Genomic DNA, 27,051 nt, shown 5'->3' on the forward strand with positions numbered 1-27,051 from the left:
GCGGGTCCCGATGGAACGCAATCTGCGTCACACTTGGAGCAACCGCGCTCCCCCCGCGGATAGCATCGCCCACCGCTCATTTATTAGAGCCCGCCCCTTGGTTGCTAGTAGCAACCAAGACGTTACTGCCCTCTCGGCCAATAATAAAGACGTCTAGGCGAGGTTAGCCTAGAGGCTTGAGGAAAAAGGAGGCAGTCCTCATGTCCGGCTGCCGTTTGAACACCGCGTGCGGGGAAGATGCCTTATTCCAAAGCGAGGGAACCACTCTTCCTTGGGATCTCTATGGTACTCCGTCGTGCGTCGGTTGAGCCACCGAGTTCGACGCGGAACCAGAAGTGTTTGTCGCGGGTGGTTGAGGCGGTTCCCGTGCCTTTGGGATGCTATGGTGGTCCCCGCTGCGGGTTGAGCAGCTGAGCCCGGCAAATAGAAGCGGGGAGGCAAGGCAGGTGAGGGACCTTGGGGGCAGGGATGTGGAGGGAGGGGCGCTCAGAAAGGAGGAACTCTTTCAATTTGGGGCTTTTAAAGTGCAGGATGGCGGTGGGTAAGGCGGGACGTGATGGGGGAAGGAGAAAAATCGCACGTGATGTGGGGAAATAAACAAGTTTTCTCTCCTCCTCTCCTAGTACTAAAATTCCCCCTAGTACTAAAATGGAAGATTCAGGGCAACTTTTTCTCCCTGTGTAGAGTGGGAAGGGACCCCAAGGGCCATCTAGTCCAACCCTGCAGTGCAGTTGCTCCTGAGAGGTTTTGCATTTGCAAGGCGAGGCTGCTTAGTTACTCCCAAACACCTCCAGCAGGTGCTTAAATAGGCCTGAGCTAACATTCATTAAGCAAGTTCTAGGGCAGCTGCGCCTTATGAAGATCCTGGATCAGTTGAGGTCAAATTTGGCAGCTGCCTATCTGCTTTAAGCCAAGGGAGGAAAGGGGAATAGTACAGGAATGCAATGTTCACCTTTTCAATAATCCCATTATTTCTAATCCTAGACAGATTGGCGGTGGTAGTTCTTCAATTCTGCCACTAGAAGAATGTCTGAATTAAAATTTCGGGAGGTGCTGCCCAAACAAGGTGAGTGACTTTTCCCAACATTCATCAAAGTGCACATGCCAAGCTTCTCAAGTGGCTGTTGTTGTGTGTCTCCTGTGGTTACCTCCTGTGATTCTTTTTGCCAAGTTACAAAGGTTGCATGGGGTTTCACCTTATCACACTACAAGTTGGCAGCACTCTTAGGGTTGTGTGTCTGGCAAATTCTTTGTCAGCACTGCAAGATTTTATATCCTGCACTTTCTCCCCACAGCGTGATTAGGGCAGCTAACAGGATGCAATTTGGTGAAACCATAGCCAGTCCGATACTATGATTTATGAGGACAATTACAAAAAACACAGTGCCTGAATGTACCTATTGCCTTCTGGAGCTCTGGACAAATACAACTGTATTCAGATTCCATCTGAAGATGGGCAGGGAAGGGGACTGTCTGGAGAGACGGGGTGCTAACACAGAAGAAGCCCTCTTGTGCATTCTCACCCTCCTAGGCATCCATAGCAATGGTATTGCAAGAAGAGTCTCTTCCTGATTGAAAACTGTGCATTGGGGCCTACTGAGAAAGGTGTTTCTTCAAGTACTTGGGCGCCTAGAGCATTTAGGATGTCTGTATAATAATACCAATACCTTAAATTGGACCAGGTAGCTCACCAGTAGCAGTGAAATACTCTCAGAATCGATGTGATGTTCTCTTTGGCCATCTACAGATGTCTGAGAAACATTATATTGCAGGGATTTTTCCATATAAGTAATTATGTTAATATGTAGCACAGGATCAGACATGTTACTTCAAGGTAACAGTTTACCACTGGCTTTGTTACAATGTTGAGATCTGAATGCTTCCTTTCGGAGGATTATGGAGCCTTTATTCTTCTCTTCATAGAAGTAGCCTGTTTTATAACTATTAATAGTTTTACACCTGTTTAGCTCTTTCATGCTCTGCATCCTGTATTATATATCTCCCCTTAAGTATTTTTAACAGAAGGTGAATAGATTAGGTTCTTTCAGCAAGGCTTGCCCTTTGACCCTTGTATTGGAGCATATTTGTGCTAAGGGGCTAGTATCACACTTGAACTCCATTTTTTTAGTACAGGTACACAAATGGCCCAATAACATGAAAAGCTTTGATGCAAGTACTATACCAGCGGCTGCTAAAAATGTGAGGTGCTTAAATGGAGACTTCCATCTGTACTGCTCTACACAGCTGTCATATTTCACAGCTGAATAACTCAGAGAAGTGGGTTTGGTGGCATCCACATGGAACTGTAGTGTTTGAACTGGCAGATATATTATTGAACATATATTTTATGAGCTTTGTAATTATCTTTGGTTTCTCATTTTTTCTTGTTTTAGGGATGTTAGCAGTAGAAGATGTGACTACTATGGTGTTATGCAAGCCGAAGCTGCTACCTTTAAAGTCAGTTACCCTAGAAAAGCTTGAGAAAATGCAACGTGAAGCACAGGAAACTATTCGACAGCAGGAACTACTTGCTCAGCAATGTTCAAACTCTGAATTCATTCAATAGTTTACTTAAATGGAGTTTCTGTACTGCTGTATCAATGTATATAGTAATATGATATGCTGTGTAAAACATTACACATGAACAGGATAGTGGTTGTAGATTCTTACAGATTTTCCCAATTGTACTGCTCCCTTTTAAAATATATTCAAGTATGTAGTCATCCAAAAAGGCATTCAGAATCCTGCTCTAGGATTTCTGTAGTTTTTCACATCGGAGGTCAACTTAGCAGCCTTACATATGTTACTGAACCTTTAACTCAGCATAGGGAACCTTTTTGGCCCAGCAGATCATTCACTTCTGCAGGACAACTCTTGACAGGTGGCAGCTAATTTGCCTGTTGCCTAATATCATAATGAGGCTGGATGATTGCCATGAGGGTTGCCACACCCACCAGCCCATCCCTTGTGCAACACTTGGGAACCACAATGCAAGTGGCTTTGCCAGCTCTATGATCAGCAAAGTGCAGTGTATTGGGCTGACAAAGCTGCTTTCTGCAGAGATCAGCTGAGCAATTGGATTTCCCAAGGTTTAGTTTTAGAAAGGTTGACATTTCTCTGCTAGACTATTAATAAAACTTGTTTCTATACTGTTAAATATACCAATATGCTAAAGCGTAGTATTTTGTGTTGTGTTGAATTATTTATTTGTACTGTCACTCTTGCACCGCTAAGATGAGCAATGAAAACATTCAGTACACACCCTTCTGTATGTAGACATGTCTAGGTTCATGAGAATTTAAGGTGTTTTTTAAAAAAATCAATTCTATCTAATTCATACACATGCAGAGATTACTTTTAGGAGGTAAAGTACGGGTACCATAACTTTAGGCTGTAAGTTCCTTGGACTCAGGACTGGCAAAGGTCGTGCAAAGACAGGCTGGCTCCTGTTATTCCATTTCCTGGCAGAGAGCCATGCTGCTGGGTGTGGGGCTGCCTCTGAATTCTGCTTTATATGTCTAATAGCTTTTCATGTAAGAAGGAAACATGCTCTGCATGCATTCTAACTGAGCCAGTCAGTACCAGCTGTGGCTGGATACAGCCAAAATATTCCCAGTCTTCTACTAACTCGTATGCAAATTCCTTCTACACTTCTCTTTTTTTACAGCTAAACTTCCATCAACTTTGTCTGCATTGATTCTTACATTAAGGCTTTTAACCATGGCTGCAAACTAGTTTGAAGCTTATTACAGGCTAGCATTAACATTGGTGCAAACATTTCAATGTACCATAATTAGCTAAGAGTGGGAGCATGTCTGCTAATACCACACCCCTATTAACCATGCATAAAAGCATCAGCAATTTTATGTTAGCGGTGGCCTCTTTTTCTTGCCATGCAAACCCATTTCTGTGCGTGGCAAGCTTTTAGGATGAATCAGTTAAATTATTCCAGGATTAGCTCATTGTAAATGATGCTGGCATACAATAAAACAAACTAAAGTGCACTTTAAGCAGATAACACAAAGGGCCACAGGTAGAGCTTCTCTAGGAGTAGATTAAGAGATGAACCATAGATATAGTTAAGAGTAAACAATTATGTACTTCTAGAATTGTTTAAGAAAACATGGCAAAAATCTGCTTCACAAAAGTTTATTTTGCAATACATTCTATCAGAACTGTTCGTTTTTCCAGTATTGTAGAAAAAATAGATGTTCCAGCCACCATTTGCTGAATTAATTTAAGAGCAAATCAATTGTTCCCCTGGAAAAAGATGAATACATCTTATGATCAAACTAAATTCTTAGATTCTTTAAAACAAAGAAAAAAACTTTTTTCTCCCAGTAGCAGCCAAAATAGGGTTCCAGCAGCTTAATGACCCATTCTATAAAGCTTTGTATAAACCAGTGATTTCACTATAAAAGCACTGTCATTAAAACAAAGGAGTGGCAGGCAGGCATCAAGGCAAAACATGGAATGATTAGGTCAAACATATGGCACTTCCAAAATAGTAGCTTATTTTAGCAAACCTCCACAGAAAGCTTGTTACTTGTTCTGTCCCAACTATAGCTCCAGAGAAAAGAAAATTGAAGAATTTCCCTTGTGAACACAAGTTTATAAAACCGTCAGAAGGTATTTGTTCCCCAAAACAAGTGCATCTCTTAAAAAATAAATGAACTGTGCTAAGCAACTCTTACTATAGAATATATACATATATATTCCCTTAAACATCTACAGCTGCAAGAGTTTGTTCATTCAGTAGCTTTCAGCTTTCAGGCGGCCTCCATCTCCTTCACTTACAAAGCGCTTCCTTCCCCTAAAATTAAATATACAATTAGCTTTCAGTATATCCCTTAAACTTGGCCATATGAAGAGGAGGGCAGAAAGTTAATTTGCAATAAAAAATTGTAAATCACCCTCAAAGCAGTGTGGTTAGTTATATGTATGCAAATTATAGACACTCTGTTCTATTCGAACTCTGATGGGGGCAGGGGAGGAAAGTTTGGAGCTTTAAAGTGCAAGACCCAAAGCCAGGAATCTACAAAGGAGAACCGTACTCTGACATTTAAGAATAGATTAAGATTCCAGAATCGGCTCACTTAATATCCTAGTTTTGGCGAGGGTTATGCTTCAAAATCATTTATTCTGCAGGAATCTAAGAATTCTTCAACAGGGTTATAATAAGTAACGAAAATTTATAAATAAAAACCAGTTTCCTCTGACCCCAATCATCCTAGCAGAAGTAGAAAGAAATTAAAAGCAGCTACAGCACAGAAGAAGATTGGCAATATCTGAGAAAGCACAATGTAGCAACAGGAAGACACAAGTGAAATATCCATATAGTCTTACTCTCTCATATTTATATGCTGTTTTTCTTCAGTTGTAGAACCCAATGTGGCAAACACGTAGTTCCCAGGTGGTCACCCATTCAGGAACTGACTAGAACCACACCTAATTCACTTCAACAAGGTGATTGGCCTCTTGGGCCTTCAAACCACATGCTCGGATTTAGAATGGAAGTTTGGATCAGAGATTCCAAGCTATTCTACCCCTTTAGCCAGCACCAGTCCTAAGACAGCCTGTACTACCATGCAAGAAAAAAAATAAGTTGCCAATCTGACTTGATTAAATTCTGTTGACAAACTAGCTAGGTTTTGCACCCCTTGGACTTAATTTGCTGCACAGCTACCTCTCTGACACAGTGATCCTTAAGTATGTACCTGGAAGGACAGAGGTCTCTCATTGGTTTGGAAATTATTCCTGCTCTAAAGCATTCCTCTACAAACCGCTCAAGCACAGAGTATGAATGTGGCACATCAAGATTAATGTCCGGGATTTCACGGTAAATTCGTTCATAGCCCTGCAACATCAAAATTAGAATAAAATTCATTATCTCAGGAATTTTCAGTATGAATTAAGTAAACTTTAAGTAAAATGTTTCTATCTAAATGGGCATGTTACCTTTAACTTTCACTTAAATATATATAATTATATATATTTTATATCTGTTGCCAGACTTCATACTAATTTAGTCCCCAAAATATACAGTTAAAATATTAGCAGCAGCAGACCTACATTTGGGGGGCCCTGGAGCTTAAACTGTGATGGGGGCCCTTACGCAACCAGCAATGAAGTCTGGGTAACCACTGTTGCCTTCTTAAATTGGGTTGTTCCATGACAATTCATCACCATCATCATAACTACTACATCTCACATTTTGAATAAAATTGCTGTACTGGATTATCTCACATGTCAAAGTCACTGGTGTGAATAAAAAAATTCCTATGCCTTATAGTTTTCAAGTTATGGAAGATGAAAATTAGGGAAATGTTATATATATATATGCATGATGCATCATAGAATGATTTGAGTTGTGTGACTCAAATTTGGTCTACAAAACCCAAAAATTTAAAGCAATGTTGACTAAAGTGTCTTCTAGTAGATCTGCCCCTGAATATTAGGTAGCAGGTAACAATAGAGCCACCATTACTAAACTTAACAGACTACCAATCTGACTTTGTACAAGACAGATTTCTACATTCTTCCTAGATTTTCTTTTTAAAAATATTGTTGAAAACCCTCAAATTCTGTAACGAAGTCAGAATTTGTGTTCCCTGATCTAATTCTAGGGCTGTTCATTTAATGTTAATAAACAAAAATAAATGCAACCAAATCTTCTCAGCTATAAGGTTATTTAACAGGAAATGCTTGGAAATCTGTTAGACGCACTTACTCTTTTCATTTGGTCCATAGTAATGACAGCAGACCTCCAGAGGGATTTCAACAAATTAAGCATCATTTGAAAGTTTGTTTCTCCAGTTGATTCCAAAACCATCACAACTGCCTAAATGTAAAATCAAATGAACTGAATGTTCAGGTAGAAATGGTGGGAAAGTACATATTTTAAGCAAGTAACAAACATAACTATACTGCAGAGGGAAAAGGATATTATGGAAAGCACAAAAACAAGCTTGAGAAGAGAAAATCTCTCATAATTAATAGTGTGAAAGGCATCTAGAGATTTCAAGGAATTTGATACTATGCATTCCTATACTTTGCTGTTCAGGTCCATTTTTGGTAATCCCACAAAGTGTAATAGAGAACATGCTTTTGAAGCCAGTAAAAAGTATAAAAGGAAGCCAAAGGTGATATGAAAACATTCTCTTTTGAAATGAACAATAATATGCAGTATTGATATTCCCTTCATTGAAAATGAAGTAAGAGGTAGTCAATGAATTACTTAAGAAGGAACTTCAGTCTTTTTATTTCCCAGGCATTTTATTAGGGAAATAAACTAGTATAAAAGGTACAGGTTATGCAGGCTACTGTAGGAAGGATCTTTCTCAGCTTACAAGCAAGTGTAAAATAGTACCACCAAAGAGAAACTCTCGATAAAGCTCCTTCAACATAAAAATCATTATGCTTGTTAAAGTTTGTAACTTCAGAACCAAACTTACAATGACAGTTATAATACTATGTTGTAAAAAAAAATATGTTTCGATCCTGCCTTACTTCATATACAAGTTCATGGTGAAAATGTGGTACTTCTAACTCCTGGAGACAACGTTCTGCTTCAGAAACATCTCCTGAAAGAAGGTATTCTTTCAACAGCATATCAATCTAGTAGATTAAAAATACAAAAATGTATAAGACCAGATGTTAAAAAGCTTACAATTCTGAAATCTACAATGTATTTCAGTTTCTAAATTAAATGTTTACTGATGAGCACCCTCTATGGCACAGTGGTCAATGCTTTTTTGATAAATACAAAAAATATATGAATTCATTATATAATGCAGGCAAGATCCCAAAAGATAAATTATGTATTAATTATTGTAAATGAGAAATAAATGAAATGGAAATGAAATATTGTTCAGTACATATGTAATCATGAATGAATAATCATGAATTTAATAATATACAATGCATTAGTAAATTACTAGAGGAAAAAACAAAGAGGCATCAGTTGCTTTGTCCAGTAGTTTACCCTACGTCTCTTCCTACTTGCACTCTCACTTTTTGTGGCAGAACAAAGGATACCACTCAGTGGGGCCACTCAGAAAGTATGCAAGAAGAACAGCCTGAAAGACAGCTTGTGAGCAAGTTGAGACGACGTGGCAAAGGCACTGGGCAGCAGTTGCTCCCACCTCTGCCTTGTTCGCTTTATATGGTGCAGCAAGAAACATTAGGCCTGCTTGGAGGTGCAGGAGGAGAGTGGGAAGACCAAAAACATGTTGTCAAGGGGCCCCTTGTAACACTGAACCAGTCCTGTTAACTGGATATAAAAGTTAACCACTAATGAACAGCTGAACTTAATTACCTACCTCTTTAACAAGATGTTTTACAGACTGCTGCCCGCCTCCTGATCCCCACACATTGTCAATGCGTTTTCCACCTTTGGTCATACTCAGTAATACAGTAGCTCGATCCAGAGCAGCCCTGTGAAGAGAAAGGAGAGTTGCAAATAAAAGCAAACATATTTAAGAATATTTACATTCACCATTAAGCCTTTAAACTACACTGTAGAAATCTGCATTAACAATGAGATGCAAGATATATACACCAAGACTGCTATTGTAATAAAGTGACCTAATATTTATGGGGTCCGGTAACTTGTGTTCAGCATTAACTTAGGTCAAAAAGCTGTAGCTTGTTCAATACAAATCATCAATCCAATTCAAATTATTTTTCAAAGTTTTACACAGTGAATATAACAGTCACATTAGTTTATTTCCCAAAATAATCCTGCAGCAGGGAACTATTATTAGCTACTATTTAAGATATGATACATGTTTCTTGATTGAAAGGACACTACCTGCATGATGCTTCCTTGGTGAATTTTCTTTAAAAATATAGTCCATGACATAGAGTACCCTATATCCATCATACCCAGATGTTTGAGATAATTGCTTCTGTTTCTTCTATCTAAGGCTCTAGCACCTCAATATTCTAACACTTTTAGAACTGATGCCCTAAACATCCAAACTTAGCAGCTGCTGATTATTCCTTAAATTTCCATTATTTGTTTAAAGCTTTTCTCTGAATTCTGTACTTTTAGCCATTCACTGCCTTTAGGTATTAAATATTCCACAAGCTATGCAATGGAAGGAGGCAGCAGAAACATTATATCTTCATAACTTTTCAAGAAAGAGTATAAACCCCAATCTTTGATGTTTTTATTTCTTAAAAAATAATAGGTAAGCCTTCTTTAACCTGGCAAATACAAAATTTTTACTGGATTATCACCTTTAATTGCGAACCCCAGCTATGAAGGGCAATGCACTTACCGAGCCTGGACACAGTCCACAGTGCCTTTGTAACCATCTATGTAACTATTGCAAAGAATCCCATCTCCGACTGCTCTTGCAATAAATTGACCCACCAACTGCCATGAAAAAGAAATATGTCTTACAGATTAAATTTGAGATAGACAGGGTTTCTTTGATCAGTCACAATGTCACACGAAGCAGTAGTACACCCCCAAAATGGGAGAAGGAAGCCATACCCAAGCACCCCTGCTGTTTCCCTCTCGGACTGGTTCAAGCAGCAGTACAGGCAGTGCTGCTACCTCAGCTGCCTACATTTCTTAATTTTACATAAACAGATGAGCCAATTACATGCAGCTACAAATGTAATAAATAAGAATATATTGGCACAATACATAAAAGATAATACAATACATTGGGTGGTAGCAGGGAAGACAAGGAGTTCTAGGACACAGAAAGTTAAGGTACATTGTGCTGTGATGGAATTTGCATATAAATTCTAATGATTTAGCCATTAGGGGTAACAAAACTTTAGATAAAGATTTTATTGTGTACCTTTATGCCATAAAAGTACTTTAATAAATGTGAGCAACAGATGTTACCACAGAAACAAATTATAATTAATAATAGGCAAGGCTTTTTTCAACCAGAACTCACAGCAACTCAGTTCCGTCACCTCTCAAGTGGATGTCATTGCCATTATAAGAGAACAAGGGAGACGTTCATGGTGAGTTCTGGCACCTCTTTTTCTAGAAAAATAGCACTGATAATAGGTCTTTTAAACAAACCTGTGGTGCTCTGGGAGTGTCCAATACCAATTCTGGCATCTCTCTGAGAAGCCTATCAAATGATTTTTCAACGTCTTTTTTGCCAACTACTGTCCCACACAGGTCAGCAAGAAGTTTAGATGTCATTTCTCTGTGACTGGCCTTTCCCTCCAGAGCCAATGATACAGCCAACACTGGTACACTGTATTTCATTTCACCAAGATTGAGGTCTTTCAGCATCTCCTAAATATGTGGAAAGTAAAATAAGCAGTCGTTTTATTTTAGTTCAAGTGCACATGAGTTTTATAGTAGAGATGAGAGGGAAAAAACAAGCAAGGAAGAATGTCTCTCTTATGGAACCAGTATAGTAAGAGAAATTCTCTAACTAATGTGTTTGCAAGTTAAGTAAACTCTTTTGACATAAGGGACAATTGTCCAATTACCGTATGTCAGAGGAGACCCACTGAAATGAATGGATGAAAGTTACTTAAATCAATTGAGTTCAATGGAACTACTGTGAATATGACTTATTTGGGAATCACTCAGGAGCAATTTTAATTCTTACTATATTTTTGTGGAAGTAGCAGGAGAGAGGAGTTCAATCTAAATATATGGATTTTAAAGAAAGGTACCATTTCTACCTATAAAATTTACCAGTCTTTACCATGAGTGACAACTTTCTTAGGGTTTTAGTCTTGTTTTAAATAAACTGGCTTGCTTTTGTGTTTTTAACTGTTTTTATCCTATGTGTAAGGTGCCTTGAGACTGTTGTTTAGAAGGCAATTAATGAATCAGTGATAATAATAAATAAAAATTATTACTAGATGCCATCAAACTAATCTGCAACCAACAGACCCACATTTCATAATCTAATAAAAGTCTGTGTTTATGCCACTAATTATTATAAAAGACAGAAATTGTAAAAGTAAAATTAATAATAATAATAATAATTTATTTTTTGTACCCCACTCATCTGGCTGGGCTTCCCCAGTCACTCTGGGCGGCTTCCAAAAAAAATATTAAAATACTCTAATACTTCAAACATTAAAAGCTTCCCTGAACAGGGCTGCCTTCAGATGTCTTCTAAAAGTCTGGTAGTTGTTGTTCTCTTTGACATCTGGTGGGAGGGCGTTCCACAGGGAGGGCACCACTACAGAGAAGGCCCTCTGCCTGGTTCCCTGTAACTTGGCTTCTCTTAGTGAGGGAACCGCCAGAAGGCCCTCGGCGCTGGACCTCAGTGTCCGGGTAGAACAATGGGGGTGGAGACGCTCCATCAGGTATACAGGACTGAGGCCATTTAGGGCTTTAAAGGTCAGCACCAATACTTTGAATTGTGCTCGGAAACGTACTGGGAGCCAATGTAGGTCTTTTAAGACCGGTGTTATGTGGTCTCGGCGGCCGCTCCCAGTCACCAGTCTAGCTGCCGCGTTCTGGATTAGTTGTAGTTTCCGGGTCACCTTCAAAGGTAGCCCCATGCAGAGCACATTGCAATAGTCCAAGCGGGAGATAACCAGAGCATGCACCACTCTGGCGAGGCAGTCTGCAGGCAGATAGGGTCTCAGCCTGCGTACCAGATGGAGCTGGTAAACAGCTGCCCTGGACACAGATTTGACCTGTGCCTCCATGGACAGTGCGAGTCCAAAATGACTCCCAGGCTGCGCACCTGGTCCTTCAGGGGCACAGTTACCCCATTCAGGACCAGGGAATCCTCCACACCTGCCTGCCTCCTGTCCCCCAAGAACAGTACTTCTGTCTTGTCAGGATTCAACCTCAATCTGTTAGCTGCCATCCAACCTCCAACCACCTCCAGGCACTCACACAGGACCTTCACCGCCTTCACTGGTTCTGATTTGAAAGAGAGGTAGAGCTGGGTATCATCCGCATACTGATGAACACCCAGCCCAAACCCCCTGATGATCTCTCCCAGTGGCTGCATATAGATGTTGAAAAGCATGGGTGAGAGGACAGAACCCTGAGGCACCCCACAAGTGAGAGCCCAGGGGTCTGAACACTCATCCCCCACCACCACTTTCTGAACACGGCCCAGGAGAAAGGAGCGGAACCACTGTATGGCAGTGCCCCCAGCTCCCAGCCCCTCAAGACGGTCCAGAAGGATGTTATGGTTGATGGTTAAGGACCTAAGTACCCCACTCTTGAAAAAACTATTTTAAATCTCATTAATCACTGCTTGTAATTTCCAAAATATAAGCCATGAGACATACCGCAACTTCATTAGTATCCCCATGTTCAAAATATTCCTGGATTATTGGAGTTAGCGTTTTCTCAAATGCTCTTTCTTCCAAAGGTGGAACTACTGTTTCATAGACACAGTTATCCTGCTTTAAACAAAGATGTAACAAATTTAATAAAACAAAATTTATATTGGGGAGGCTCAGAACAATTCAGTTTTAGAACATAGTTCCCCATAAATTTCCACAGGCTTTCCATTCATAATCCCTTTAATACTGTCAGTCAGGCTTCTATGAGTAATGGCTTTGTTCTCTTCAGTTGCTGCCATCAGTTTCAACTACTCTATAACACCAAGAAGGAAGAGGTAAGCTGTTGAACTAATCCAAAAATGGAGAAATGCAGCTATAGCTGAAGATTGATATGAAAAACAGCTCACAGTGTGTTCTTCAGCCACACTTCAATTCCACCTTCACAATTTATCTGTCAGGTGAGCAGAACAGCACAGCAAATGCTGCTTCAAACCCCTATGTTTTGCTCCTTCCAGGTCACTGATTCTATCACTGGGCCACTGCTGTTTTCTCCTCCTCTAGGAGCTGTTAACTAAGCACAGAATTAAATGTCTGTGGCTAAATAGAGTTGAGATGGACTTTATGCCCAATTTCTGTTTTTATCAAGACTAGAAAGAGTCAGTGAAAAACACAGACTACTTAAATCATCAGTTTTTGATGAAATAACTGTTCAGGGGTGGGGCACTCATCAGATGAGGAAACTAACCATTTTCCTTACCTGAGCATCATCATAGTTGGGATCTTTAATGTCTACTTCCTCCAAATCATACACTTGCCCAGGTCTTCCCCAAACACCTTTGCCTCCTGATCCACCTGAAAAAAAGTTTAACAGCAAGATGAGAACCAGACTACAAGTCAGTGTTATTTTTGTCTTATTACTGCACTCTAACCTTTCACAGAAATCTAGTTTTCAAATTCACATGAAAGGCTCACAGAAGCTGAACAGCAAAGCTGACACTGTTCACTATATTCCTAATATGAACAAGACAGGAGGTAATCATTTTTAATCAGGCTAAATAGAACAGCATAAGCTATCTGCAGCAGTCATCATCAAGTCTCCAAGTATTTGTGTTTGTTTTATTTAATTAACAATTTCATATTAAAATTATGAACCTTAAATTTTCAGAGTTCTAAATTAGAAAAGTATTATACATGCAGATATAAACTATGCAGATCTCTACTGTGTCTATATTCTTGTTGCTATCAAATTAATGTAAAACAAAACTTTTAGGAATAAGTACAAAATGAAGATCAATCTAAACCTAGATAAACTCTCAATATGTTATTTCTGTTTGCTGTGAATTCAAAACACACCAACCTTTCTTTGGTAGACCCCTTCCCTTTCCTGAACGAGATCGCCTATCCAAATGCTTTCCCTTTGGACTTGTTGGTACTGTGACTCCATTCTTCAGTGCTTCCCCATTATCACTCACTGAATCTCCTCTTCCAGAGTCTCTAGAAGAGTTTTTTCTCAATCTCCTCTTTGCTCTGGCATTGATCTTAGCTTCATTAATAGACGTGACAGCGTTCCAGTTACCATTGATTTCAGGTTTTATTTCCTCAGTTCCACCATTTTCTTCATCACCGGAAAATGGAGTATCACTCAGATTATCCAGTTCTCAAAAACAGAAAGATACAGGAAGGTTTAGCTATTGGCAAGTAATTTTAAAATCACACAAATTTCCAACATGGTAAAAGTTCCAACGCCATTCTAAGCATCATGCAAAAAAAAAGTTTTTAACAATCCTTGACAGATTTAGTTCTTGCAGCTCTCCTGCAAAAGTGACAAACTAATTATTGGGTGAGAACAGGAAGAAATGTATCAGGGGCATTTGGTGGAGGAGGAAGAATCAGTTGACAAAAGCTAACATGGTATTATAGTCCCAGTGGGATATATCGCAACAAAATTGTAGTTTACCTATTGCAAATTATATTCATGAAGGGTTTGTTTAATGATGTGGCTGAAGTACAGCACCACTTTTATATTTGTAAGCCACATTCATATGTATAACAGTGGACAGCTTATGACATATCTTTTTCATCAAGCCTACAGGTGTCTGTGTCTTAAATGTATTTTTGTGTTTCTTGTGCTTGCAGTGCTATACAGATGCGAGATTTATACAAAAGCTTTGATTTTTAAATTGTTTTGTTTATTCACTGTGATTTGAACAATTACTATACAAATATGGAAAGGTGGAATATATATTTTTAATAAAGACATTAGAATTTTTTGGGGGGCCTTGATTATTGTACAGTAGTTACTTTACACAGGAATATGTATTTTCCAAAAGTAAAAAAAATCAAGGGGATTTTTGAAAATAATAAGCGACAAAGACCTAGTTCAACTTCTTATAAGAATGCAACATGCAAATCCAAGAGCATATGGAATGGGATACTGTAAAATTAGAACAACAAAGTCATTAACAAACCCAGTAGCATATCTCAGAGCTTAAATAAGTACAGGTATTAGGAACAATTTTCTCAATTTAAAAACTTTGTTTAGTTATGTGTTCCATTCTATAATGGAAATGCATTTTGCAGTGTTTCAAGCATCAAAGACCGCAAATGAATTGGGCTGATTCCTTACCTGTCAAGTTGATGTATGTCTGCTCATTTCCTATTTCCATAGCTGTTTTACAGTAACTGAACCAAACGCAAAAAAATTGTTTAATATTGTTGTTTCAGACCTAAACACAAAAATAGAACATTTTAGTGCAATTAGAACTATAGAAACTGTAGCTGTACAGTGTACTTTCTTTGATAAAATTGTAACACACAATATTTTGTAAACATTAAACCTTATGCAAATTTTCTATTATTTTTATTATTGAAACTGAATCAGCCAAGTTATTCTCTTGTTCCAAAGACTTCTCTCAAGCTTAGGATTTGTAAATTCCTACAAGCAGAGGTTTGGCAGGAATCATCCCTCCCTTCTATCAGACATTTTTTTTGGAAAACTATACTATTTAGATGGGCCTTTGTAATATGAATTTTCGTTTTTAACCCACTCAGTATTTGTTTTTATGCATATTTTTGTTGATTTTATTCTCATACCTATACTGCCTTGAAATGCTTTTATAGACTATAAATACATAATAAAAAAATTTTTTTACTTCATTTATCCAAACAACCCTAAATCATTATTTCCACTTTGCAGTGGAACAACAGAAAGTTGCTTGTTTGCCATCCAAGTTCAGGACTGAGGTATAAATTTAATTAAGACTAGCGTTTTTATTTATTTATCTAGTGAGTGTGTGAGTGTTTGCATCTATGTACCTATGTACATCAACAAAATAGAAATTATTTAGGCTGCAAGTCTTACTACCATATTTTAATATTTATATAGCACCAGTTCTGCTTAGGTATTTTGTAGGGATAGCACCTGTTTTTTGGTAATTGTTCCATTGTTTTATCAGTCCTGTCAAAATACTATGCAGATCAAACAACGAAAAAGATACTTTATTTGTATTTATTCTTTCACTCTAAGAACAGATCATCACCTTCTGGGAATTCCTGTTGCTCTCTGTTCACCTCCAACCTGCAGCTCATCCAGTGTTATACCCCATGGTACTACTCTCAAATAAGTTGGCATCATCCAAATCTAATCACATTTGTTTTAGATAGCATAGCTACAACACTTCCACTAGAGGGAAAGCATGCAGATAATCCTAACAGATCTTATATCTTGCATCACAATTTTTACCTGTGTAGCTTTCATTAAACATTCAGCAGTCTCATTTGTGTTCCCAGGCAGTATCTGCCCCAAGTTTATTTTTCCTCCTTCCCCCACCTTTTATCTAACAAACACTATGCATTGTTGAGTGGTGAGATTATGACATCAGGTCTTTCACATCATACCTCATAGCAAAGAGTTTTTCAACATTACCTTAGCCAATCATTCAGAAGTTTGCAACGTTCTGAAGCACTTTCCTTTTGATAGAAGAGTTTCCTCAGATCTCTCGAAAGGCAGAAGATTGGAGAGTTGATTTATTAGCTTGTAAGGTTAATTTTTGTTCTCTTGGTATTCCATTACATGCATCAACTCTCCTTCAAATCCAAAGGAAAAGCACGTTTATATAAAAAATGTATGATAATTAAACACTGGAATTATGTATCTTCAGTATCTTGCAGATATGCAAATGTACAACCCTTCGTGAAATTAAAATAATTTCTAAGTGGCAGCATGGGTAGGGAGTGGCAAGCAAACCAAAACCCTCCCCACACATCTCTTAGGACAGCAGAGGGAGGCAATGCTGAATCCTTGGGGGGCATCCTTGTTCTAGATAGTAACCCACTAGTTCGAAACCACAGAATTAACTTCTAGTTTAACAGCATAACCACACACAAATGTTGTAAAAGTACTACATACCAACGCCATGAGATGTGGTGCTGCAGCATAAACAAATAAACTCTAACACAAGGGTAAATGGGATGTATAGGACAGGAACAAAATTCATTAAGAAGAAAACTCTTCTCACTTCTGTTACATGCCTAGAAACTACTGGCCTGGAAATCCACAAGTCGTCAGACTGCACAAATACAGGTCTGCCACATACTGCAAGCCATGCTTGCTAAACCATCCTGGTTTTGTGGCAACTGTGAGCCTGAGGCTACAAGAATAGCAAAATTAATGAAGCATCTGATGAGACATAGTTCGCGATTGCTATTACACATACACTCCAGCTGGCAATGAACCGTCTCTAAAAGTACAGAATTTTTTGAAGGCCTGAAGTCTATAATATGGAAAACCTGCCTCCTGCAGATGACTGCCTGTGTTCAACTTGTTTGACACACACTTTAAAAATAAGAAAGGGAAGTGGTTGTATGGTTAGTTGATCTTTTTAAAGTTTTCAAGTAACATCTGTTGCTAGACCTTTAAATGGTAAAGGAAACTGTGGTTTAGGAGGCATTTCATTTTTTATCTTACAGCACTTAGAATGTTGTAGTTTCTCTATGGTGTTTCTGAACAGCAGGCAACACACATTAAATCATTATTCTCAACAACAAAAACAGTCCTGTAGCTCTAGAGTACTGAAAGGGTATGTGGTAGCAGACTCCTCACCCAATCAGTTTATCCTGAATGCCAAATTAAATTAATCCAGATTACCAAATAATATAAACATAATCCAAATTAAGTAAAGAGGGTCAATATGGTTGTGAAAACTATTTTGTTAATCATTAAATGCTTTATTGAGGATGTTTCCATGTGAAGAAACTGGCCTGGTTCAGATGTAATGGGGAAATGGTTTTCCACTACAATATTAAATTGCATCATACCTCAGGTTTATGTACTTTCTCCTCCCTGAAGGAACTTCAGTGTAAAACTAGTCACAGTTCCCTGACATCCAAATTTAAGGAGCTATGGTTTCTTTACCCTATAGTTAGTAACAACAAACCAGAAAAACATGGTTTCAAATCATAGCTTGTTTAACTTTAAACAGATCACAGACAGGGAATAGTGGTAAGTTTAAATTCAAAGGCAAAATCTTTCTGTCTCCTTTTCTGGATGGGAGAATGAAATGTGGTGGGCCTCAAGCTTGCTATAATTCATTTTCAAAACAGGAAGCTATGGTTTGCTGTTATGTCTGAATCACACCATTGTATCCTGAAAAGCAACTTTAAGTTGTTTACAGGGGCTTCATTTATTTGAACTTCATTAAACTTGTACACTTCAAGGACTAATCATTCCAATAAAATATAATAGACACTCATAACATTGTTATACTTTTTGTGGTGACACAAATTTAAGTAGACTAAGGTATGCTGAAGCCAAAGCTTGACTAATGAACCCTAATAAAAGTGCCTTTAGATAATCCTGACAAAGTGGCATAGTAAACAACTACAAAGTGAGGTAATGCTCTCATTCTTCAGAAGATGATTTTGGCAATGAAATGAATTCTGTAATATTAAAGTTCCAAATCCAGTGAGTCCCTTATTATTGCATTTCACAGAAGGGGATATTCCAATGCTTAACCAGATTCAGAAGGATAAGCATTTAGCAGCAAAAGTAAACGTAACGGGGTATCTTTTTGAGAAATATAGAGAACTATAACAATATCTATACTGATATCCAGTTGTCCCAAGAACAAGTTGGGGGAAATCAGTGCACATAAACTGATATAATCTAGTGGAGGGAGTGTTGTACAAAAATTAGTGCAACTTCATCCTGACCCCAAAAGCATTAAAATGCAGGATCAACCATCTAGCCTGCTGAGATGCAAGCTGGCAGGTAAGTGAATCGGCATTTGATGCATAAGGCAGGACAATGGTGGTTTTCAAACATCAATTAACCATTTCGACATTGATTTGCCTGCCACAAACCCCTTGTGTGCAGCAGAGAGTTCTGGGGCATGTTACAAGGTGCACATTCAATGACTTAGGTCTATGCTGGTTTTCACTTTTGCTCCACAAAGAGCATAGCCGCTAGCCCCCCCCCCCCCCTCAGAGCTCCCCAGCAGTTACACATTAGTGAGGCCAGCAGTGGAAGGCAAACTGCCTTTTGCGTGGAAACCCAACTGCCACCCTTGAAATCAACACCCGGCCTCAAAATAAAAATAAAAATGCTTTCAAAGAGCAGCAGGATTTTCCTGAGCACGGTCTTCACATCACGGAGAAAGCCCTTCCTGAGGGCAAGAATACACTCCTGAGGTAAAACGATGGGAAGCCCCAATAAATGATACGGCCTGTACTCAGCATAACAGCAGCTCTCCCCTCCCTTTTAATACACGGGAAGCGGCACTAGGCCAAGCCAGGCTGTTCGTCCATCTAGCCCAGCGCTGTCTACGGAGAGCGTTATCGGTCGTGTGAGGCCAGTTCCATGAGCTAAGGTGGGGCAGGGCGGCCAATACACCGGCCAAATGACGGGCGTAAGGGAGGCGGAAAGGCGAGGAAATGGGCCCCCTTCCTCCTCCTCCTGAGGAGTCGGCAGACACGTACGTCCCTCTCCGCTCGGCGTCGCGAAAGGCGGGAGGGCACATCCCTAACGGGAGACTCCCCATTCCCGTGCTCACGTTTCTGGGGCCGTGGTGGGGGTGGGGACATTACCGTAGGCGGCGGCCCCGGAGCTGCGCCACACGGTGTTTGTTTTTGTTCTGCCCAGCAACACGGCCACGAGCGGCCGATCCTGATTGGCTCAGCCTCGCCCTGGGGCCCGCAACAGCCAATGGAAAAAGGGACTCCGACAGGGCGTTCAAAACAAAAAAACAGTTGGAAAACAAATGAGTTATGAGTGTCAAAATGGAGGGGACGGGAAAGGGCGTGTGACGTGACGCGACGGGTGGGTGAGACCATCGAAAATCCAGGTGGGGGTGGGGGAAGTATCTTTAACCAAGGGGCGACAGAGGAAGCCATAGAGCTGCTTCACTGTAGCCTGGAGATTTGCCCACTCAACATTTTCTGCTTGGGGCTGATAAAAAGGTGTGGTGGAGGGCTCTCCCTTCTTTGGCTCCCAGTCATGTATCAAATAAAACTCCAGTTCTTCCCAGAGGCTATCACGTTATAGAGAAGTGCATGGCCTAGAGATCTGTTTATTAAATTTTATCCTCGAGCTTCCATATGTTTACTTTCAAGAAAGTCCCATTATTGGGCCTTACAGGTAAAGGTGCAAATGGTTATGCTTAAAGTTGGAGGAGCTCAGCCTTTCACACCTACCACATGAGAAGAAATTAAGGAGGTGGCACTTACCGGTACCCAGTAAAGAGCTGCTATGATGAGAAAGAATGCAATTGCTGCATTTTTTAAAAAAGCGTTTGTGTCAGCTCCATGACAGCCTGAAAAAGGTTGTCAACCCTATACCACACATTTCAAAACACTTTTAGGCTGCACTGCTCACTAACTAGGAAGTAATTTTCATTGCACTTAATGAGAGATACTTTACTCCTGAGTGAGGGTGGTGTAATGATTAGAGTGTTAAACTAGGTGCTGGGAGCCCAGGGCTCAAATCCTCACTCAGCTGGGTGACGCTGGATCAGTCACAGTTTTTCATTCTAACCTACCTCACAGGTTTGCTGTGTGAGGAACTTAGAGAAAAAATGGGATACAAATGTAATAATAAATACCATTAAAAATACACAGGATTGTGCAGTTAGTAAAATCAAGTGAATTTGTTCTATCAAGGAACATAGGACATTGCCTTAGATAATGTGTCTCAAGCTGTCAAGGTCATTCTGTATTTGGCCCTTTGTTATCTTCATGCTATTGTCTGATGTCTGAAAAAAGAACCTTTTGCCTCTTTTTCCTCTCCTTGCTGTTCCTGCCCCAAGCAAATCATGAAGGCCCTTTGATGTTTGAAGTTTACGGAGCCAGCACAAGGCTATGGTTGGGAAGATGCCTGTTCCTGAAGGTTCGAACAACTGATTCACAACTGCAGTCTTCAGAGTCAGTACTAAGAAATGAAAGTGAGCCTACAAAATCCTATTTATGTTAAGCTCGCATAAAAAATGCAAAGGTCACAAAATTGCAAGTAAACGAGTTAAATCCTATGTAGTCAGAGTCTCTGAAATGGCTGGCTTAAGCAGTTTGAAGATTGATATGTGCACACAGCTTATGATTAACCAACCTCCACCCTCTCAAAAAGACCTTTTCTTGACCTTACAGACAGTTTAATTTATTTTCTTAAAGTATACTCAGAGCCTCCCTATTAATTACATACTGTGCATAACACTGAATGCTGTACAGCCGTACTTAATTAGAAGGCTTAATGCTAATGTTGTTATTACATTAGCATTATTACTCTTAGATATTCATTGCCAAGACAAGCTGATATACATCACTGATTCTCCCAGGATGCCACATCCCAGAGCTCTTTTAGGGATAAGATTATATATGGTGTAGTCCCATTCTGTGACTGTATTTCTCCATCTGTTTATAGATGCACCCCCTTGAGTACAGGGCAGTTTCAATGTAAGGTTCTGAACTGTAATAGCACAGGCTTCAACATAAACTTAAGTATTTAAGAGCTATACAAGAATTAAAAGGCTAGTCTTGTTACTACAGGTTCTTAATGCAAGTCAGTAATTGTTTGTATGTCAACATGCAACACATACCTAACCTGTAATTTAAATATCAGGGAATCTGCATAAGTACATGAGTAACATATTTACTGTGTTTATGCAGATTCCCAGATGTAGTTTGGAAAGAGGTAATGACGGCACTCTAATGGTTTAATTATAAATGCACACCGACAACAGTTTGAGATCCACAAGTCACTTCCTATAAACATCCAAGAACTAAGCACTGCTAGGTTTCACCTCGCAGGCCTCTTTTGCCTTTAGAGCTATATGACAGGCAGAAATTTACCATGTGAACATTTACCTAGCAAGCAGATTCACCGATGCCAGAATTTGCTTCCGCCAGGCAGAATCTCCACAAATCAAAAGTTCCTTCCTAACAACAAACAGAATATCATCCCACCGCCTCTTCACATCCAGCCATTCCCTGGAATCATTTAAGCACACAAATCCTCTAGCTATAGAAAATAATTGCTACATGGGATATGTTAAACCACTGGTGCTGAGCTTTTTAAACACTGCTAGCTATATATATATATATATATATATATATATATGCTTTCGTAGTATATATATATAATTTCGTGTCCTGTTTCTTTCATGTGTTGGAAAAGAGAGGAAGTTTTTTCTTCTTTTTTGACGGCATTCTTGTGTTCTGCGATACGTGCATTTATTCGTCTGTTTGTTTGTCCAATGTACGTTTCTTTCAACACATGAAAGAAACAGGACACGAAATTAATTTTGCAGATTCCAAATTGCTCTTTAACACGGAACATCACCACAAGAGAATAATCATGGAAGCCATCGAGATAGAGAAACACCCTCACAACATGAACAAGCGTGACGACACATCCCGCTTGCCAGACATCTGGAAATTAGCCCTCCCCACAAAAACTGACACCAGATCCAGAGGCACACAGAACGCCAACACCAATCAACCACACCAGACCCAAACCCAGACCCTCTCCACAGATGAATTACTGACACCATCCAGTAGCCAATCCATGGTGGCACCTCCGGATGCTGCACCCCCCTGCAATCCCTACACAGATCTGGCTGACACAAGCCACAAAACCACAGCTCGCCCCTATACACGAAGCCAAGCCAAAGCACAACTAAGTGCAATACAGCCATCTTCTCAGGAAAACTCTTCACAAAGTTCAAGAGGTCAAGACACAAAGACTTTAGCAACTAATCCACACCTAATGACCCACCTAAGTGGTACTCAGGATATCACTCAAGAAATCACTCAAGGTATCTCTCAAGTAATTAAGGAACAAAAGAAGAAAAGGCACACTAGCCTGGGAACTTCCTCTCTGCCCAGAACATTGGAGGCTAGACACCACACCCCCTCTACAGTATTTATAGGAACTCAAACATTGAGATCCCGCTCTGTTCCAGTAACAAGAAGCCGAAAGCACCAGCCTGAAGATGACGAGTGAGACCTCGTCGAAACGTCGCCTAGACACCCCAACTTTTACACGGGAAGACACCCGAGGACACCAAAACCTGCATTCCTGTACCCGTGAAAATCTACGAAAGCAAATATATATATATATATATATATATATTATGCAGCCTCTGCTGCACCCTCCTGTTTTTATCCAGGGGTACTGCAGAATCCATTACCCATACCACAGGTTGGAACTACATCCTAAAAGCAGAAGAGGAGCCTTTCTGGGTCAGACTAAAGATGAGAAGTCCACAAGTAGGACACGAACACGGTTTCAGGTGATTCACTGAAAATGGTATTCACTGGCCTACCACCTACAATAATAGCCACTGGTAGCCTTATCCTTCAAGTCTGTGGACATCACTAGATTCTGTGGCAGTGAGCAATCAAAGGGGGGAAATGCTGCAAAATGAGTTTCTATTGATGCACAAATTTGTATCACTCATTAAAGTCTCACCATTAAGAAAACTTAGGAGGTAAGAATATTGCTGTCGTGATCCAAGAGAAGCATATTTTCAAACTCCTGTCTCCACATTGCCCTAAACACTCCACTGCCCTACTTCCCACAAGGTGTCCTTTGAAGCGTTGCATAAAACTCTGTAAGGAGTCTAAATTGCAATTTAGTAGCTGAGCAATTATGAAAGGCTGAAACCTGGCTTATTGTTTCTCAAAGAGTCACAAAACCATGCTGTCTGAAAGAACCAAAGCTACTCTCTAGTCAGTTTCCTTGTTCAAATCCAAAGCCATCTAACCACAAAGTGACCCAAGCATAAAGAAAGGATATCTTAGAAATATCGCACTCCAACTAGGCAAATAGCACTGCACCACAAGACTCCAGCAAACCAAATGCCAAGCCACGTGTTGCAGGAAAAGCAAAACACCATCAAAGTCGCTAGCCAATCAGACATGGGGAAAACATTCCTTCCCAATCAGGCAATGAAGATAAGCGAAACCTATTGGCAAGTCTCTGGAAGAGAGGTTGCACTGGCCAATTGCAACTGTCCTACGCAGCGTCCTACCTCCAGTTAGGGAGTTTACTGGTTCTCTCGATTTACCTGCAAATTATGCCATCTAAACCCCAATGTCGTCGCCTCGCACTTCACAATACCACTAGCCCCTAACTGAAGCACTGAAAATGAATCCGAATGCACCCTGCATAAGTTTATCGAAGCCTCCATTAAACTAGGTGGGAAGTCTAGATGCATCTAAACAAGCCCAAGTAGTAGCCAGAACAGATCACAAAAGCAGCAACCTTCAAAAAACTGAATAAAAGACCACTGATATGCAATAGCAGCACTTCTTTTTCCCCACCACAATCCTACTTAAAGCAACTGGGTGCATCTGCAGCAAGGCGCACACCATTCCACTGCCGCTTACCTAGGAGCATGCCCCATTGGACGCCATTGGGCTCATTTCCGAAATGACTTGCTACAGGACCCAGGTGAAAAGTCCCGCTGACAACACCTTCGATTCTATGCACTTAGTACGAAAGGGGCTTCCTTCCGAGGAAAGGTGCAGAAGTTCGGGTTACATGCCGCCCACAGATTACAGTCTTATGCCTATTTTCTCGCTTGCAAAATCTATGAACACAATGGAATTTATGTCCCAGAACTGCACAGGATCTCTCAAAAAGCTCAGTCTAAGGAAACACACCCTTGCCTGGAGCAAAAGTTCATTGCATACACTGGAACTTAATTTCGGAAAAGCATGCATAAAATCGGGGTGCAGTATGACGAAACACTAAAAAAAAAGCCAGCAATCATAAAATTGTTATCTCCCTTTCCCAACCGTTATAGCCAAAATGCATTATCAATTGGCTTTTTAAAGAAATGGAGCCGAACTCGATTGCCGAGAAGCCGTTTAGGAACAGCTCCTTTTGCTCAGATACGGGGATTTCCGCTCACATTTTTGCACCGAGCTCGCACGCCGCTTGCTTTGCATGTCTGGGTTTCTTTTCAGCAGCAAATGACAACGAGAGGCAAAGACCTAGCAGCCTAAACCAACAGCTACTTAAAGAATGAAAATGTGAGAAAGTCACCCTTTTTCTCCTTTTGCTTTTAACCAGAAGCTGTTGATCATAAAACTCTGGCCCACAAACTCTCTCTCGCCTAGTTTTCTCCTCGGCAGATCAGCACCAGATTTCTCCACTTGCGACTGTTTTCAAACAACCCTGTACTTCCCCCCACGTTTAAGGTGGCGGGGTAGTCCCGCCTACGGAGCGGAAGGAGGAAAGCTATTGGACGAGGTTGCCCGCACAATTAGAATAGTGGGCCTTCCCACCCGAGAAGGGCGGGTGTTTGTGAGACTTTTTTTCCAGGGTTCTCCGAAGCTCCTTTAACAGCCATTTTTCACTGGCGCAGATGATTTTGCTTAGAGGCGTTTCGTCGATTTCCGGCCTGTTGGCAAGCCTAGTTTGCTTTTGAGATTCCTTTAACGCTGCAGTATTTTACATGCCGATTCACTCCAACGCCAGAATTTATCAATTGCAAACGTTCCAAAGAGAGTTAACATGCCAATGGACCAGCTTCGTTACTTTAATTTTTTGATTGCATTGCAGTTATAATCTCACAAAACATTTTTACAGCGGTGGGAGGGCATACCCTAACATTTGAATATTCCCCATATATTCTGCTGCGTGCAAAAGTAATGACTTCGACAGAACATTTATTGGGAAGGAAATCTCCCGCGAGCCCTGCTGGGCAGAGATTAGAGAGCCACGATTGCCTTACAAACATTGGTCTTGAACCTACTTGCAGATCGATCGTGATCATATTTGCACATAAGCAAGTTTCAATGAAAAGCTTCTCTGAATGCTAAGAAGTGCAACAAATTAAACTGAAAAAATGGAGGAACTGCACGCATACCCGAAAGCGACGGGTGGGCGTGCCTGGGTGGTTACGGAAGAAACAGGAACACGCTGGCTTCTCAGAAGTATGGAAGAGGGAAACGGAAATTTGACTTATTAAGGCTTTCTGCGTGTAGATGCTGCAGGAAAACGTTCCTGCTGAGGACCACGCCTCCTACTGGAAGGTTTTTGCCTTCTTTCCAGTAGGAGTCACTGCTCTATATAAACTAAGAATGAATCCACCGTCACTTGAAAATCGCTAAGGTTCGTGGCAGACAATTAAAGGATGTTTCTGCCTCTTGTTTAGCAAATGTAATACACTGCGCTAGATGCTACATGTGAAATTTCAATACATTTAAAAATCAATAGGAATATCTATGTGAAAAATGCAACTAATGGGTTTTTAGCTCAATGGATGTTCTTTGCACACATGCCAGAGACCACTTGACTGAAGCTCATGTGGACCACAGTTTGCGAACTCTGCAGGGTGGCAATTCAGAAAACCAGTGTCCCACCCTGTATTATGGAATAGTATCTGATTATGGGCATTATGGGCCATGTGGGGTGGGAGTGGGGGCACAGTAGCTGGTGAGCTGCCTGTAGTGACATTTACACTAAAAAGTAGAATTTGTGAATGGTGCTCATGTACGCTAACCCAAGAAGATTCCCACATTATTATTAAAAGGCAGATGTGATATCACGGTGTGTAAATCAACACAGCTGAATAATATATCCCAAGTTTTCAGCCAGGTGATACTCTTTAAAATATATGCTGAATATAAGAAAAGGAAGAGGGGCCCAGGGTGTTTTGCAATATGTTGATAACAGAGCCAGACACGTCTTTTGGGATCACAAGTCATTTGTTTTTCTGTCCATTCTTGCCGCAACAAGACATGCACTTTGGAAGCACTCCACCTACCAAGAGCAGCACAAGAGAAAGTGCACCATGATCTGATTGAGCCAGAATGAATTCTCCACGGAGAGAAACAAACAACGCTGAACAGACTTTGCTTCAGCATGAAGGAGTCACATGTCTGGTTTCCCAGCTACACCCACAAGTTTGCACTATTGGAGGCTATTATTACTGCTGCTGCTGCTGCTGCTACTATTACTACATACTAATAGAAATTTCAGTTACCAGAGTGTGGTTGCATAAGTAACCAATACATCAGCACCCAGATACAAGGAGGCAGCACTGGTATGCGCAGGATAACCCAGTGGTTTACAGAGGTTACTCCCCTCCCCCCAAAAAAAATCCTTTAGGGGAGGGGAAAGGAAAACCTAAAAGTGGAGAGACCAAAAACTGAGTATATTTAGAAGGCATGGAATGCTGACTGGCTGCGGAGAGGGGATGAGAAACCAGGAATGGGGCAAGGGAATAGCTTTAACACTTAACAGTGAGTGCACCACGCTGCACCATTTTGTTGTAGGTCACACTTGTTATAATATTTAACATT

The 27,051-nt window shown here is 40.3% G+C and overlaps 2 protein-coding genes and 1 long non-coding RNA gene across 7 annotated transcripts; 2 read left to right on the forward strand and 1 right to left on the reverse strand.

Annotated features, from left to right (window-relative positions):
* Positions 1-213: 213 nt before the first annotated feature.
* Positions 214-2,626, forward strand: BBIP1 (BBSome interacting protein 1). Of its 2 annotated transcripts, none has more exons than XM_083741526.1 (3): positions 214-446; positions 985-1,066; positions 2,394-2,626. In XM_083741526.1, the coding sequence occupies exons 2-3, from the start codon at positions 1,027-1,029 to the stop codon at positions 2,564-2,566; spliced, it is 213 nt and encodes a 70-aa protein (XP_083597652.1). In that variant the 5' UTR covers positions 214-446; positions 985-1,026; the 3' UTR covers positions 2,567-2,626. The 2 variants fall into 2 exon arrangements, with proteins under 2 accessions (XP_083597652.1, XP_083597651.1); XM_083741525.1 differs by having other exon boundaries at positions 217-446; positions 979-1,066.
* Positions 2,627-4,133: 1,507 nt separating this feature from the next.
* On the reverse strand, positions 4,134-16,335 carry PDCD4 (programmed cell death 4). 4 transcript variants are annotated; one of them, XM_083741422.1, is made up of 12 exons: positions 16,175-16,335; positions 14,876-14,975; positions 13,607-13,906; positions 13,007-13,101; positions 12,253-12,369; positions 10,052-10,273; positions 9,285-9,382; positions 8,322-8,436; positions 7,510-7,617; positions 6,731-6,841; positions 5,718-5,857; positions 4,134-4,813 (listed from the first exon to the last, which is right to left on the reverse strand). In XM_083741422.1, exons 2-12 carry the CDS (start codon positions 14,913-14,915, stop codon positions 4,753-4,755), a joined length of 1,407 nt encoding a protein of 468 aa, XP_083597548.1. In that variant the 5' UTR covers positions 14,916-14,975; positions 16,175-16,335; the 3' UTR covers positions 4,134-4,752. The 4 variants fall into 4 exon arrangements, with proteins under 4 accessions (XP_083597548.1, XP_083597551.1, XP_083597549.1 ...); XM_083741425.1 differs by lacking the exon at positions 16,175-16,335 and having other exon boundaries at positions 4,134-4,260; positions 12,253-12,366; positions 14,876-14,944; XM_083741423.1 differs by lacking the exon at positions 16,175-16,335 and having other exon boundaries at positions 12,253-12,366; positions 14,876-14,944.
* Positions 16,336-18,798: 2,463 nt separating this feature from the next.
* On the forward strand, positions 18,799-20,768 carry LOC310845821. Its single transcript, XR_014564975.1, has 2 exons — positions 18,799-18,936; positions 20,550-20,768. It is a non-coding gene; the product is annotated as an uncharacterized lncRNA (long non-coding RNA).
* Positions 20,769-27,051: the final 6,283 nt, after the last annotated feature.

The sequence above is a fragment of the Podarcis gaigeae genome (assembly GCF_964106915.1).
Source record: "Podarcis gaigeae genome assembly, chromosome: 5".
In the NCBI taxonomy this organism is placed as follows: Eukaryota; Metazoa; Chordata; class Lepidosauria; order Squamata; family Lacertidae; genus Podarcis; species Podarcis gaigeae.